Source organism: Penicillium psychrosexuale (genome assembly GCF_028828465.1).
Source record: "Penicillium psychrosexuale strain IBT 29551 chromosome Unknown utg000003l, whole genome shotgun sequence".
Classification (NCBI taxonomy): domain Eukaryota; kingdom Fungi; phylum Ascomycota; class Eurotiomycetes; order Eurotiales; family Aspergillaceae; genus Penicillium; species Penicillium psychrosexuale.
Window position 1 is genome coordinate 4,371,037 of NW_026643188.1, and position 14,388 is coordinate 4,385,424.

The window sequence follows — 14,388 nt, forward strand, 5'->3', positions numbered from 1 at the left end:
TGGCCAATCCATATTGAGATGAATTTGACCATATTGCTAAGAGTTGAGAATGTTTCTTCTTTATGCGAAGATTCCGGTGTCTAAAATTAGATTACTTCCCAAAGAGTCCGACTAAGGAGTTATCGATAGTATAAAGAAATATTTGAATTAAATTTTGAACCACACATCGCAGTTTTGATGGGAATGATCTTCTACGCAAAGATACTAGACGGTTAGTCAACTTTTTGACGGGGATTACCAAGGCCATATGTGGCTGCACATGTGTCTATCGCCGGTTGAAGTTCAAGAAGCGAGACTGTATCAAAATCAATCAGTATCACAATTACAAATGTAGAACCAAGATATAGTATATCCACTTACCGCCACGAACAAGACGATCAGGTTGGACCCAATAAATGCTGCGAAGATGCCCAGGTCCCGCCACCGGTTATCAAAGGACATATTGAAAGCCGCATAGAATTGCTCTCCAACCTTGTACGCACAGTACTTGCAAGCCTGCGCCGCGTCGTCGACGATGTATCCGTTGCCGCCGCGGTCAAAGAATGGCTTCATGTACTCGCCACAAGTGAGGTTATCAGGGGCATTGAACAGATTCAGCTCCGACTCTGTGCAAACTACGTCCCGTCCCTGTAGCTCTGTCACAACCATTCCGCCGATCAGACGAGTGAATGGATCTAGATCGTATAGCCATGCACGCCAGAAGCCTGGCATCTGCGGCTTGGGGATTGCAACACCACAGAATAGAGAGAAGATAATCACTACCGGTGGGTTGATCTGAGACGCAATGAAGCTGTTGGGGGTCAGGGCTGAAATCATCTGGCCCAGAGTGACAGAGAACATCTCGGTAATGAGGATTATGAAGAACTGGTAGCCGGACCGGCTGGACTCGGTCTGGAACCCTGGGATGTAGTACAAGGGGAGGAAAAAGCAGACGGCGCACAAGACACTGTATGGGATTTCGGCGACCACCATTGACAGTGAAAAGGCAAATTGGCTGTAGGTTTTTGATGCTGATTCGCGGTAGAAGATCAGACGCGCCATATCGTACCGGGGTTGAACCATTTGGAGAATAATTGCTGGTAGCACCGTCACGTTGAATATAACGAAAATGCGGTATTGCAGCGAGGAACGAGAGTCATCGAGATTCAAGAATACAAGACCCGTGATGATGGAAATTACAACATGGGTGTAAAGCCTGGTGAAGCCATAGTTCTTCGAGCGCCAGAATGATAGATGTGTTCGCCGACCGACGACTTTGATCTGGTGCCAGAGAGGTGAAGCGTACTCTCTATCAATCTTCTTCTCGTCCTGGTTATCACGCACGGCCTGAGCACGATCTTGCTTGATCTGAATGATTTCCTCTTTGACTTGATCCAGTTCAGGAGAAGTGCGCCAAATGTCACCCCAGTCACGGTCTCCGATCCGACGTGTTTGGCCAGCGCCGATGGCATCAAGCATCCACTCAGCCGGATTAGCATCCGCGGGGCAATCGGCTCCATTGCGACGGAAGTAATCCAGCAGAATCTGGGAGTCATGGCCGATATCACCGTGGTATATGCATTCACCTCCTCTTTGGAGTAGGAGCAGACGATCAAAGCTTTCGAATAGGGCGGAATTGGGCTGGTGGATAGTGCAGAGAATAGCTTGTCCTGCTGCTGCTAGCTTCCGAAGGAAACGAACAATGTTCCAGGCAGATTGGCCATCCAGACCAGAGGTAGGCTCGTCCAGAAACAAAAGCAGCTCAGGCTTCGCCGCCAGTTCGACGCCAATTGTGACTCGCTTCCTTTCTTCGACCGAGAGACCAGTTTCAGGTGTACCGATGATTGCATCTGCCAGGTTCTCCAGCTCCAAGAGAGTGAGGATTTCTTCTACGTAAGCGTACTTTTCCGATTGGGGGGTCTTGAATGGCTGGCGCAGATCCGCAGAGAAGCGTAGCGCTTCTCGTACCGTCTGCATGTCCTCATGAATGTCAAGTTGCTCTGCGTAAGATGTGCCTCTTTGGAACGCGGTGCCTGGAGGTTTGCCATCGACGAAGATATCGCCGGTGATCACACCGATGTTCTTCCTTGCGGCCAAAACGTCCAGCAGCGTTGTCTTTCCTGCACCGGATGCTCCCATGAGTGCCGTCAACTTTCCAGGCTGGACATAGCCGTAGACAGAGTTCAGAAGACGTCGGGTACCTGAGGGTACAGGAACTACGTAAGAGAGGTCCTCCCAGGTGAACACGGACTTGGAGGTAATATTGAGGTTTGATCCTGCATCAGACTGAAGAATCTTTGCCTGCCTGCTTGCTTTCCTCTGCATCAAAGCCTCATTTAGCTCTTTGCGCTCGGCGTTTTCTTTCTGGTAGAAAGTGATAGTCTTGCCGCCTGCACCGAATTGCAGTGTTTCTCCGAAATATAAGTTTGAAACGAGGAAACCAACAATAAGAGCAATCATGATGCCAAAGTTTCGCCAAAGATCACCATTCAGATAACTAAAGCTTTGTGCGATGTAGTTGGAGCCCGAGATAATTGCCGACCCAGGGTCGCCTCCCACTAGAGTACAGGCCTGGTGTGCAATGTCGGTATAACCAGCTCCAGTTGGCACGAGTGAGTCCGTGGTACATGTCAAAGTAAGGTGCCTAAATTCGTTGACCATCAATGCAGCGAATCCAAGACCAAAGGGGTTGATGAAGTAAATCCATCGCAGCCACACCTGAGCGCCAGACCACTGAATAAGATATCCGGACGTCAGAACGAAGAATGTAATAATGACAGATGCGAACTTGATGGCATAATCGAAGTCAGGACATAGACATCCCACGGTTCGGAAGAAGACTGTCATAGTCACATAGCCCTCGAGAATAATCAAAACAAAAATAAAGAAGGCCCCAGCATCGAGAACCAGTCCGCACATGAAGTAAACGATAATACTGAATACGAGGATCCTCGCGATGGCAAATGCAGTGTCCACGATGATCTGTGCAATGAAAAGTGCACTGGGTCGGTAGAATGTGAATGAACGGTGCTTGTTGACAATTGAGCGGCCCATCATTGTGGCTGCAAGTTCCGAGAACGCCTGGAAGCCATTGAACAGCAGACTGATAAACAAAAGACCTCCTCGGGTAAAAGCACCGGCACTGGTCTTGGGTTGATTGAGCCATACAGTACCCAATATGATGGCAATACCAACAGAGGTAACCCAGGAGACGGTCAATGCAAACTTGTCTTGCCATTTGAGGAGGAACTGCCGTTGCATCAAAGCCCAGGTTTGTAAGTGGAAAGGGATCGAGTATACAGATGATTCAGAAGTAAACTTGCGCTTTGCCTCTTTATTAGCGATCTCGAAATCATCGTAGATTTTCTTTTCCTTCTGAATCTGGGCGCGGTAAGATTCCATTTCCTGGTCTAGTCTTTCACTAAAGACGGATTTGTCAAAGGCTTCGACCAGCGCTTGTGGCGTGGATGGCACATCGTCGGCACTTCTTCCATCTTTGAACTCCCTCTCGAAAGGGTCGGTGCATCCTGTCAAGTAGTCGGGGGTGGTTTGACGAGGCTTTTCGCGGAAGCCGAGGCCTTCGAAGTATGATCGTGCTTCGGATGCAGGACCGAAGAATACTTGACGGCCATTGTCAATCACCAGGACCTTGTCAAACTGTTTATAGATGTTCTCGGACGCTTGATAGAGTGACACGAAGGTTGTTGCTTTGTATATGTTGGTCAAAATTCGTAGGGACTTGGCGAAATCGAGGGCAGTCGAGGCATCCAGACCACGAGTGCTGTTATCCCAAGCCAATACAGTCGCAGAGGTGATCATCATTTCTGCAATCGACACGCGACGCCGCTCGCCTATTCTAATTAGCGTCAATTGCGATGAGGCTGCACACCTAAAATAGATTGCTTACCTCCAGATACACCACGGATAAACTGATTGCCAATCACGGTGTTGGCAGTGTGCTCAATATTGAACATTTTCAGAAGCAGATTGGTCACTTTCTCTTTGAACTCGGCTTTCGACACACCAAATGGGCGCTTTCCAGGGGTCTTCGTGTCGAGGGCGAATCCAAGGGTTTGTTTCACAGTCAAGGTAGGTTGATGAACATCATCCTCTTGATTGTATACGGCTTCTCCGCGGAATCTTTTGGAGAACGAATCCGCGTCGAAGGGACCATAGAGCACCTCTCCATCTACCCCGGTGTATCCAAACCGTTGGTTCGCGATCACTTTGAGGAAAGTCGTACAGCCTGATCCGGGACGCCCAAGGACCAAGACCATCTCACCAGGCCGTGTGAGACCCCGGAAACCTTCCAATATGTTGTACTCCTGGCCTTTCTTTCTCCATCCGAAGAGGTCAATTAGTGTTCCGGGTACATTGAGAAAATCGATGATTGCATCTGGGAATGTCTTGATGTATGTCTTGACGCCGCCCATTCCACGAACTGACAGGTTATTCCAGATTACACCTAGGAAGACAGTCAGTACTTGTTTATCCTCTCCGTGTTGAGTGTCTGCGGACCAATATGCTTGTCCTTGATTCCAGCCTCTTCGGAAGCGACACGATCGCCACGGAGAGTGGTCTCCAGGTCCCATGAATCATCCGACGTAGTTGAACCCTCAGCTTTCTCGATATCTTCAGTGGTGACTCCCGTCTTGGATGCTCGGGATTCTTGTCTAGATAATCTGTGGGCTCGGTGCGATATGCTGGAGAATTGTTTGCTCAAATCAGAAAAGTCTTTCTCGGCGGTCATAACATCGACACCCGTCTGGATCGAGGTATCGGCCGGCGTGTTGGCGATGCGAATTTCTTCCAGCTGGCGTCCATAGCTGTTTGAATCCAAGGTATCCACATCTGATTTGCTGCTGGTTTCCGCCATGGCCAGCTTGTGGTCCGATTCAATGGTTCTCATTGAAAATCTCAAAAGGAAAGATGTGAAGGTGTGCCGAGGCCGTATAAACTCTACGGCAAGCACGTCCACGGGTACTCCCCTGTGTGTTGAATATTAAAGTACTTTCCAGGGAAGAAATGTGAAAGACTATCCACGTTTGAGAAAGCCCCTGAAACAAAGCATTAGAAGAAGAAAAAAAGGAAGCTAGAAGATAGCGAAGAAGCTAAGCCCGAATGATTCTTGGCTCAAGTTGGGTAGTATCTCGACGTCTCCGTAGGCTCCACCACGCGCTAGAACTAATTTTTTTTCGGGGTTAAGGAAACTAGCGGTGTTGGAGATTTAGGCGTCGGATGAAATTTGCGTCCAAGCAAAGCCCCCCAAAGCCCAAACAAATGTGGGGGCAAGCCTCCACGGACGGCATATTCCGCGGTGGAGTGACCAGATTTGAAGATGCCAAGCAGACGGGCTCCTAAACGGGGTTAAAGCGTGCAATCCCAGTCGATATGACTCGTGATGAGTCGTGATCACTCTGCAGATGATTATAAATTCAATCATATCGTGCAGGAAATCTCGTTCTAGAGCAAACAGCGAAGAGCACGGATCGTTTATCGACCTACTGTTGTGGAGAAGAACCAATTAGTGCCCTCCACTTTACGGGGTGGAGGCAAAGACAACGTACAAAGTACGGAGTACATATTATTGAACATGGATAGACCCTGCATAGTACATCAATGTTCCATATCGTGTTGCGTATGATCCGTTTATAGCGGATACAAACTCGCATATTTTCCTATATTGTACTCCGTATACATGATTATACTTGGCAGGATCATCAAGGTGTGGACTTCCATCTACTTGGACTTAATAACTAAAGCCTCGAATACTCCGTAGTTGCTATGTTGTAGTTAGTTGTCTTCCCTCTTTGCAAAACAAGAAGACAGTCGCAAAATTTATTCCTACGCGTCGCGCCAGCACCCATCTAGTTAGCTCCGGGATATCTTCGGGTGACCGTTAGTTTCTCCTGTGCAAAGTTCCATAGAAGGCCAAAATTTCGAGAATCTGACACGTTTAACCTTAGATAACCTACTTTGCACATTTATAGGCAAAACACGATCCATGTCTTTATTGGGCATCCACGTGCAGCAGATGCGCCGCCTTGCATATTCGGAGTTTCGAGACCAATCAGTGTTCTTGATATTTCCGCAAAATTATCCGCAGGCATCTCATAAACTGGATTTCAAGCGGTCCGAGATTTTCCTAATTTGTTGCCGCTTTAAGTCCTGTTCACTAAGCGCATAGCCTAAAAGAAAGGCCGAATGAATCACGTGATAGGTGGATACTGATTACTAATTATCAATCTATGTCTCCCGTGATCCATGGATCCGTGGAGACTAGCGCTAGTGACTAAAACTTTATTTATTTTGGGTGATCACTATTGGCACAGTAGATTATTTTGATCCTATGTTGTCCACCTTCTCATACTTGCGCAAACGTAGATAATGGTATGGCAATGGGGCGACAAATCCAGCGCCGATCGATAAATTCGCCATTCAAAACTGCGGGTCCTTGAGATCGACCTAAACTCCGGCCATCCACCATGTTCTTAGCAATCCGCATCGCCACCATTGAGACCATACTCATGCGCATCGCATTGCGTGATTGATTTGAGAGATAGAAAGCAATTCCCTTCAAACCTTGTCCACGGCCTGAGAAGTTTCAGCGTCATCTGCAGCAGTCTTATGAAAACTAAGCCGCCTGATATCAGTACGGAAAGGTAGATGCTTGAATGTGCGCGTGTATGAGGAGGTTCAATTTCTCAGTTAGACTCTATACCCTATGCAGATCGATCTTGTAGGTAGAGCATTAAAGAGGAAAGAGGATCCACTCTTGATGATCGAAGCGGCCTTCTACACAGAGTGATTCTCGCGAAGTAGATCATTCAATGGTCTTTACATACAATGTTGTACACCATAATCTGCTGAACAAGATCCGCGCTCTATTGGTATTGATTCCATCATAGTAGTAAAGGGAGAAAAAAAGAAAGTCGCATTCTTCATCCCGATCCCGAGACCATCGCCCATTAATGGCAGCTGTGATGCTCCTTGCCATCGACCTTTGCCCACTGATTCATTTGCTCCCAAGCCGACAAACCGACACAAATCGCAATCTGCCACACCATTCTACGACTAAGTCCCTCGCGCCACACACCCCAGATAAGGGTGAGAATAGAAATCGCTAGAAAAGTATTTCGCAGTTTCTCGACTCCAGCAGTGGCCACCGAACCCGCAAAGAGAAAATCGAGGACAGCCTTAAAACTTAGCATATACATTCAACAGCCTAGTAACATGGAAAAGAACTTACTGGTAGCCAACAACACGAAGACGAAAGCAATGCGGATCCTTCCGGTAGATATTTAACGACTAACTGAAAAGGTCTTTGCAGAAGAGAGCCGTCATGGTCTAGGCTAGACTTGCACGGGGATTTATCGGAGGGTTTTTCTGTGGAGCAATCGCTGCATGACATGTTGAATATATATAGAAAAAATGGCCTGGGAGAAAATGAAACCAGGGTTTGAAGCCAGACTGTGATCGGTACATATATTGTCGCGGGATTTTCGCGTCGTCGGAGAATGCCCCACAGCCCCTGGCTTTACCATACCGCAAACAAGTCAAAATACACCTAATTGGGATGAGCCCTCGGTTGATAATTCGCATTTCTTGGCGGTTATACAGATTATAAACGTGAGGAGTCAGCCCATACTATGTGTACAACAGTGAGTGCGGTTCCTAGGCTTTGTACTAGAATTCTGGTCTTTCGCTCTAGCCCGTGGCACGTGACAATAAAGTCATCTATCTTCTCTGTCTGGGTCCTCCGGGAGTAGGTGCTTTCTAAGCGATCCCAAAGGGCTTGTTAAGTGCTTCGCTAACCACGTATTAGAATGCCCTACTAACCGGCGCACCTGCCATTGCCTGAAGTATTTCGACGTTTCTAGGCACAAGGAGCATAAGGAGGGGTTGATCGGCTTGAGAAGTAGGAAGGGAGTTTAACTCCTAGTCTTGACGTAAATACAATTCCCGGGTATAAGTCCATGGATGTACTCCACTCCGAGGTTTTCAATGGCTACTGGTAGACCTGAACAAAGCGCAAAGCGTCTATGCCAAAACCGCCTTGATCTGCGCCTCGAGTTTCTTCATGTCACCGCCAACAACGCGGTTCACCTCCTTGCCGTCCTTGAAAATGACAAAGGTGGGCATAGCGTTCACGCTCAGTTCCCGCGCAACACCTTGCAGCTTGTCCACATCCACCTGGATAAAACGAACGTTTTCGTACTGCTCGCTCAGTTTGCCGACGACGGGAGCGACGGCCTTGCAGGGTCCACACCAGGTTGCGAAGAAGTCAACGACGACGGGGCCGGAGGAAGTGAGGGCTTTGAAGATGACTTGGCTGGACGGAGATTAGGATTGAATACACTGCGGGGAGAATCAATACTTACTTGTCGATCTCGGTGACCTTTCCGTGAGACATGATGGTTGCTGGGCTAGATTTGCGCGACTTAAAGAAGAGACGGACAGCTTGTGAGGGGTTAGTGTTTGGTTGTTTGTTTCTGTTGGAAGTGGTCGAAAGCTATTGGTGGACGAAGGTTGGGATCATAGGATATAGTGCGTGGCAGTACTTACCAATGTATATCGCAGTGAGGATTAGAACGGTCTTGAGCTCCATCTTCAGATGTCGCTGGTTCTCAAGGTCTTTGGTGGAGCGTCGTGTTATTTGGCGCAGCACGTGACCTGAAACTATGCCCTATCTAGAGGTACGTGATCACGACATTTGAGGGGCAATCATGAGGTCTCAAGTACCTTGGGGGCATATAAGTGTCTTACTCCGATCATGCCAAATCTGGGCATTGGAAACTTGGCGAGTTTAATATAACGGCAGCCACCAATAAGCCTCGCTATCTACCGGACAAATAGTGTGTGATGCGCTTGCTTTTTCACGTACTATTTTCGAAGGTCTAGAAGCAAAGCTATGTACTTGATACATTGTCTTTAAAGCTAATTAGTATAAAATCCTGCTATATGTAATATGTCGTCGACAAAGACAACAAGGGTAATGAATATCAAAAAGAAGCGGACCCGGGCCAGCATACCAGATTATCTTGATTGCAGGTTTCGCCACGGTAATGCATCCCTATAGTATCCCTCACGGGCCGAGCCATAAAGAGCTTTTTTATTTCTCATTTTCGGGGGCGTGATCCGTTCTTCATTCTTGCGAACAAGAATAGTCGGCCGCTTATACGTCTTTTTGGGAGTCTTTTATAGCTATTTCCACATTATTTGTTATAGCTAGAATGCTAGCTGTGAAAACGACTCAAAGGAACAAGACAAATTTCCCATGTACAAGCTTTGATAAGGCCTTCGGTTGGGTAGAAGGCAAATTCTCAAAATATTATCCGACTTTGAACTCTTGCATGATGTTTAATATGTAGGAGCTACATTAGTTTCGGTACAGGATAAATCTAGTTATTATTAAGCTCAAGAAGAGTCGATGATCCTTGATCAGCCTCCCAACGCGAGGATCTTGAACTTTGGAATGTTTTCGGTCTGTAAATTCTCCGACTGGCTTAGATTGCTGTAGTCTATGCTATCTCTTCGTTTTCTATCAGGCCTTATCACAGCCCCCAATAAAAAATCATGTCTCACATTCTTTCTAAAAGCTGTATATGTATGTTTCGGCCCTGGAATGTAGCACAGGAGCGAAGATTTCATATATACTCCGTAGTCCGCCGTCGGTCCATATGTTCATCGTGAATAGCCACAAACTGAAGGAGCAAGCAATAACCCCCATCTATACACTCAAACCTACTTGGCATGGATTTGCGACACGAAATTCCGAAAATAGAGCCTGGGTTGAGCTCTAATGACACACTCACCGATTCCATTACCCGAAACATTACCACAAAAAATGCTCCAAGCACGACCGGATCGATGTTGCGTCTTTCATTATGGGTCTCGTTTGCCGCATGGATCTCGAATTTCGACAACGGCTACGCCGGTACGGTGCTGATCATGCCGTCCTACAAACACGCCTTTGGAAGCTGCGTGCAAGTTATAGACCCGAATACGTATGCCGAAATTCGACATTGCTCATTGACGCCACTACAACAATCTCTTATCAGCCTCAACTTCTTGTTCGTTGCCATTGGAGGTGCGATTGCGGGCATGACCGGTCGATACTTCGGACGCAGGGGGTCAATCCAAGCTGGATGTACATTGGCTATTATCGGTGCTGCTGGAATGCTTGGCACCAGCGGTAGCTTCTTGCGCTACATGGTGTGCAGATCGATCAGTGCTGTGGGAGTTGGACAGTTGATTGTATCCAGCGTCACTTATGGTTCCGAGTGCATTGTCGCCAACAAGCGCGGCCTGTCCTTAGGGTTGTATAATGTTGGACTTGCCGGGGGAAATCTTGCTGCTTCCGCGGTGTGTGCAGGTTCTGCTCGTCTAGAGGCAACCAATGACTGGCAGTGGAAGACACCCATTTTATGCCAAATACCCTTGGGGGTTATTCTCGGTGCTGGAATTTTGATGCTTCCCGAGTCGCCGCGCTGGCTTATGATACATGGCCGAGAGGAGGAGGCGCGCAGCTCGTTCGGCGTGCTATACTGCCAAAGTCCATATTCGCCGGAAATCACCATGCAGATTGATGATATAAGAACCAACCTTGCAATCGAGCGTGCAAGCCTCAAATCTGTCTCATGCTTTGATATCTATCGCAGGAAGCATATCAGCCGTACCATGATATCTGCTATGATCATGGTTGGAATCGCCATTACTGGTATCCAATTTGTACAACCATACGCTGCACTCTTCCTCAAAGGAGTTGGCATCAGTGACCCATATTTGATCAATGTTATCATCGGCTTGTGTATCCTAGGAGGATCATTTTTCGGTCCATTCATTGTGGAATACGGCGGAAGAAGAATTGCCATGCTTTCCGGTTATATTGTCATGGCTGTCTGCATGCTCACTCTTTCCTCTGTGAGCACCGCTCTTGGAATGGATACAAGTGCAGAGATAGTTATCGTCGTTCTTCTGTGTTTGTGGGCTTTTGTTTTTGGTGGGACTATTGCTGCGAGTGCTAACCTATCTTCTGTGGAGATGCACAGCGTCTCACTACGCACTTATGGACAAGCCAATACAACAGTGTTCTATGGTATCTTTGCCTTTGGTGCAACATTTTGGACGCCTTACATGTTAGGTGCGGGTTATGGAGACATGGGTCCCAACGTGGGCTATTTCTATGCCGGTGTCACCGTCGTCATCGCAATTTTAACCTTCTTGCTCGTGCCAGAGACTGCTGGAATTACACTGGAGCAGATTGACGAGGGTTTTGACTCAGGAATAAAGGCATGGAAAACGTCATTACCCAAAAATAGAGCTATTGCTCCCTCTCAGAAACGGAATATGGCAGGTGGAAACGTTGGAGCTTGATGAATGATTCTGAAGCGTGGTCAGTTGGCTCTGAATGTCATAAAAGTTATAAATTATAGTATATATAGCTCGGGATTATTAGGTGTGACTCTAAGCTCTAAGCTCTAAGCTCTAAGCTCTAAACTTGCAACATCAACCTCCAATAGATAGATGATAGGGAATAACCTACATAGAGTGCTATGAACTCAATATCCCTTGAACCGCAGTGATCACCTGATATATATATAAAAAAGCTGTAAAATTTATTTTGACAATACCTCTATCGGATCTCTGTCCTTTTCGCGGTTTCATTGATCCCACCTGAACAATGCTTTGGTCTGTTGAACTAATTGTACCGAAGTGTCCACATCCCTTCCCGATTCGGTCGGCCCTGATTCGGTCGGAGGGCCGACTGAATCGGGAAAAACCTGAACTAAGCGGCTCGGCAGCCTCCGCAAACCCCGAACGATCTACACTACCTTTTTATTTCTCAAATCAGGCGTTGCGAATTCCGACAGGTCATTATGGCTCTTACAAGTAAATATTAATGCATAGTCACCGCGACTTTTCCCACCGAATGAATGACGACGCGCTGCGAGCTGTGAGTTCCACCACATGGCTTTCAGCATTCGCATACTGATGATATTAGTGTGACCTTTGCTACTCGAGAAAGGTTAGAGAAGTTCATCGAGTATATTCACTGCCCAGGGACTGATGTTTTCTCAATAGGTTCGCTGTGATAAACAACTACATTGTGCAAATTGTACCGATGCAGGCGTTGAGTGCAGTCGTACAAGAGCTCGACGACCTCGCCGGCAATCACCATCGGTGTATGTTTTCATATGACGCTATTTCGATCTATGCTTACTATATTCAATAGCATATCTGCTCTCGGGGAAAGATTGTTAACCTTGGAAAGAACAGTTTCAGAGTATGATTGCCATTCTTCTTCACTTCAATGGCTCCATTGATTAACCATTTAGGGGCATTGAAAATAGAATTCCATCAAATGTTACTGATCATTACGATGGAATTACGCCGTCGAAGAAAAGGAGATTAGAGAATGCCTCGCCAATAGAAGGCACTCCGCAGCCTACCCAGAATGAGTGTGCCATTGGCTCAGCCACACACCTTGCAGAGAAGGCAAGAATCGTTATACAAGGAGAGCTTGATGGAAATGAGTGCATGGACCGTGAACGAAAGGCGATTCTCAGATCTGCCCTGCAATTTGTGGATATTACGGGGCAGAGGAGAAGCTCAATTACCGACGAATTTTCGCCGTTAGAAGTGTCGCATGAAGATTTTCATGATGGTCCATTTATTGCCCCATCACCAGAGCTGCTTTACATGCTTCTTCCAGGTATAAAAAGCCATCTCTATTTCAAATTCATACACTAATAGTAATACAGAACCAACAGCTACCATCGGACGTTCTAGTTCCGTACAATGGCCGGACCACATCTCGGATAAAACATTGGAGAAGATGGCTTCAACCATTCTCAGTGACAATGAGCATGAGCATGGGCAGGAATTCTACCAGTACTGTATATGTGTTTACGTGAAAGCCATCTTTCATCTTTTCCAAAAGCCGAGAGCATATATGGATCCCCGCATCAACGCACAATTTCTGAAGTCCAAGAAACTATATGAAACATATGCCTTCCGCGCTCTCAAGAGGCTCAATTCCTTGAATGCCCCAGCTCTTCCTCTCATTCAGTCGTTGATATCTGCCGTATGTTATCGTGCTTCCTTATACGAAAAGTTTCTTATTGACAACTATTGAACAGGCATTTTTCATGCAGTATCTTGGCAACATGAGTCAATCCTGGATTTTCAACTCATATGCTGCTCGTTTGATAACTGCTCTGGGTTATCATGAAATTCGCAATCCGCCTGGGATGTCAAACCTCGATGAAGATATCCATAGTGCTGTATGCTGGTGCTTTTACCTTGACCGAACTCTGAGCACCCTTCTTTACCGACCATTGTCGCTGCCCGAGCCCAGCATCTCTCCTGCAAATCTGATTAGTGCCGACCAAAATTTGCCACATATCCCATTAATACGAATTTTGTTCGATTTAGCTCAGGTCCAAGGAGAGCTGTTGAATTGCGGAAATGCAGATAACACTCGCCAGATAATCGCCAATCATTCAAGACTTCAGGAACGAATGGAGGTCATATATTCAAGATTACAATCAGTGAGTTTGACTAAATGTCTGCCTTCCTTCAAGCTAACCTCTTGTTCTAGAGTCGAGTCACAGCCCCTGACTGTATCTCTGCAGATTGGATCTCAGGCGAATTTTGCTATTACGCGATTCTGGTTGATATCCTTCGATCGCGCTTAAAATGTGCATTTTCTCCTTTGACACACAAGGAATGTGTATCATATTCTCGCAAATCTCTCAGAGCACTGCATCATCTTCAGAAAAATCTCGCGGATGTCCCGGGCTTCGTGGATCCTTATCCCTCATTCCTGACATGGTTAGTTGGTCTAGTTTCAGGGTTATAAGTTCTTCCACTGATATTTCCTCAGGACTGTTCTTCTATACCCATTCAGTCCATTCTTCGTTCTCTTTTGCAACATCATTGGAGAATTAGACATGGATGACTACAATCTAATGCAAGAAATCACACAAAGTCTATCTCAGTTCGCCGCAAGTCCATACATCTCAAAACTGCTGAAACTTCTGTACTACTTGCAGAATCTCTGCGTACCATTGATCCAAGCCAAGCAGCGCATGGGCCTGCAGGTCAAAGTTCCTACGTTGTACCCTTCAATGGCTGGGACCTGGCATGTGGGCCATCCAGCTAGTGATGAACATTCACATCTCTTGATGTCTGGCTCTCCATATATGGATCCTGTCGCTGAAACAAACCTTCAACAACTACAAACAACCAGTGATGGAAGCTATGCACCTGGTGATGCGTTGATGTGGCAATTATTCAATAGCCAAATCTCGCTGGAGTGGTTCGAGTCTAACCCTTTTTCTTATTGAGAATACTCGAAATTTCTCATTTCCTAGTTTATATATAGAAAAGTTGTCTGTACGGTTT

The 14,388-nt window shown here is 46.6% G+C and overlaps 5 protein-coding genes across 5 annotated transcripts; 2 read left to right on the forward strand and 3 right to left on the reverse strand.

Annotated features, from left to right (window-relative positions):
• Nucleotides 1–265: 265 nt before the first annotated feature.
• Nucleotides 266–4,888, reverse strand: N7518_005507 (putative ABC transporter; the record flags this gene model as incomplete). Its single annotated transcript, XM_057186434.1, has 4 exons — nucleotides 266–295; nucleotides 361–3,830; nucleotides 3,887–4,444; nucleotides 4,498–4,888. 4 exons carry the CDS (start codon nucleotides 4,886–4,888, stop codon nucleotides 266–268), a joined length of 4,449 nt encoding a protein of 1,482 aa, XP_057043204.1.
• A 2,059-nt stretch (nucleotides 4,889–6,947) lies between these two features.
• N7518_005508 (uncharacterized protein) lies at nucleotides 6,948–7,390 on the reverse strand (the record flags this gene model as incomplete). The annotated part of the gene is made up of 2 exons (XM_057186435.1): nucleotides 6,948–7,175; nucleotides 7,229–7,390. 2 exons carry the CDS (start codon nucleotides 7,388–7,390, stop codon nucleotides 6,948–6,950), a joined length of 390 nt encoding a protein of 129 aa, XP_057043205.1.
• Nucleotides 7,391–8,019: 629 nt separating this feature from the next.
• Nucleotides 8,020–8,587, reverse strand: N7518_005509 (thioredoxin family protein; the record flags this gene model as incomplete). The annotated part of the gene is made up of 3 exons (XM_057186436.1): nucleotides 8,020–8,311; nucleotides 8,361–8,439; nucleotides 8,545–8,587. The coding sequence occupies 3 exons, from the start codon at nucleotides 8,585–8,587 to the stop codon at nucleotides 8,020–8,022; spliced, it is 414 nt and encodes a 137-aa protein (XP_057043206.1).
• A 1,145-nt stretch (nucleotides 8,588–9,732) lies between these two features.
• On the forward strand, nucleotides 9,733–11,355 carry N7518_005510 (uncharacterized protein; the record flags this gene model as incomplete). The annotated part of the gene is made up of 1 exon (XM_057186437.1): nucleotides 9,733–11,355. The coding sequence occupies one exon, from the start codon at nucleotides 9,733–9,735 to the stop codon at nucleotides 11,353–11,355; it is 1,623 nt and encodes a 540-aa protein (XP_057043207.1).
• Nucleotides 11,356–11,911: 556 nt separating this feature from the next.
• N7518_005511 (fungal specific transcription factor domain-containing protein) lies at nucleotides 11,912–14,330 on the forward strand (the record flags this gene model as incomplete). The annotated part of the gene is made up of 8 exons (XM_057186438.1): nucleotides 11,912–11,935; nucleotides 12,110–12,164; nucleotides 12,259–12,265; nucleotides 12,318–12,694; nucleotides 12,744–13,066; nucleotides 13,122–13,532; nucleotides 13,583–13,815; nucleotides 13,868–14,330. The coding sequence occupies 8 exons, from the start codon at nucleotides 11,912–11,914 to the stop codon at nucleotides 14,328–14,330; spliced, it is 1,893 nt and encodes a 630-aa protein (XP_057043208.1).
• Between the last annotated feature and the right edge of the window lie 58 nt (nucleotides 14,331–14,388).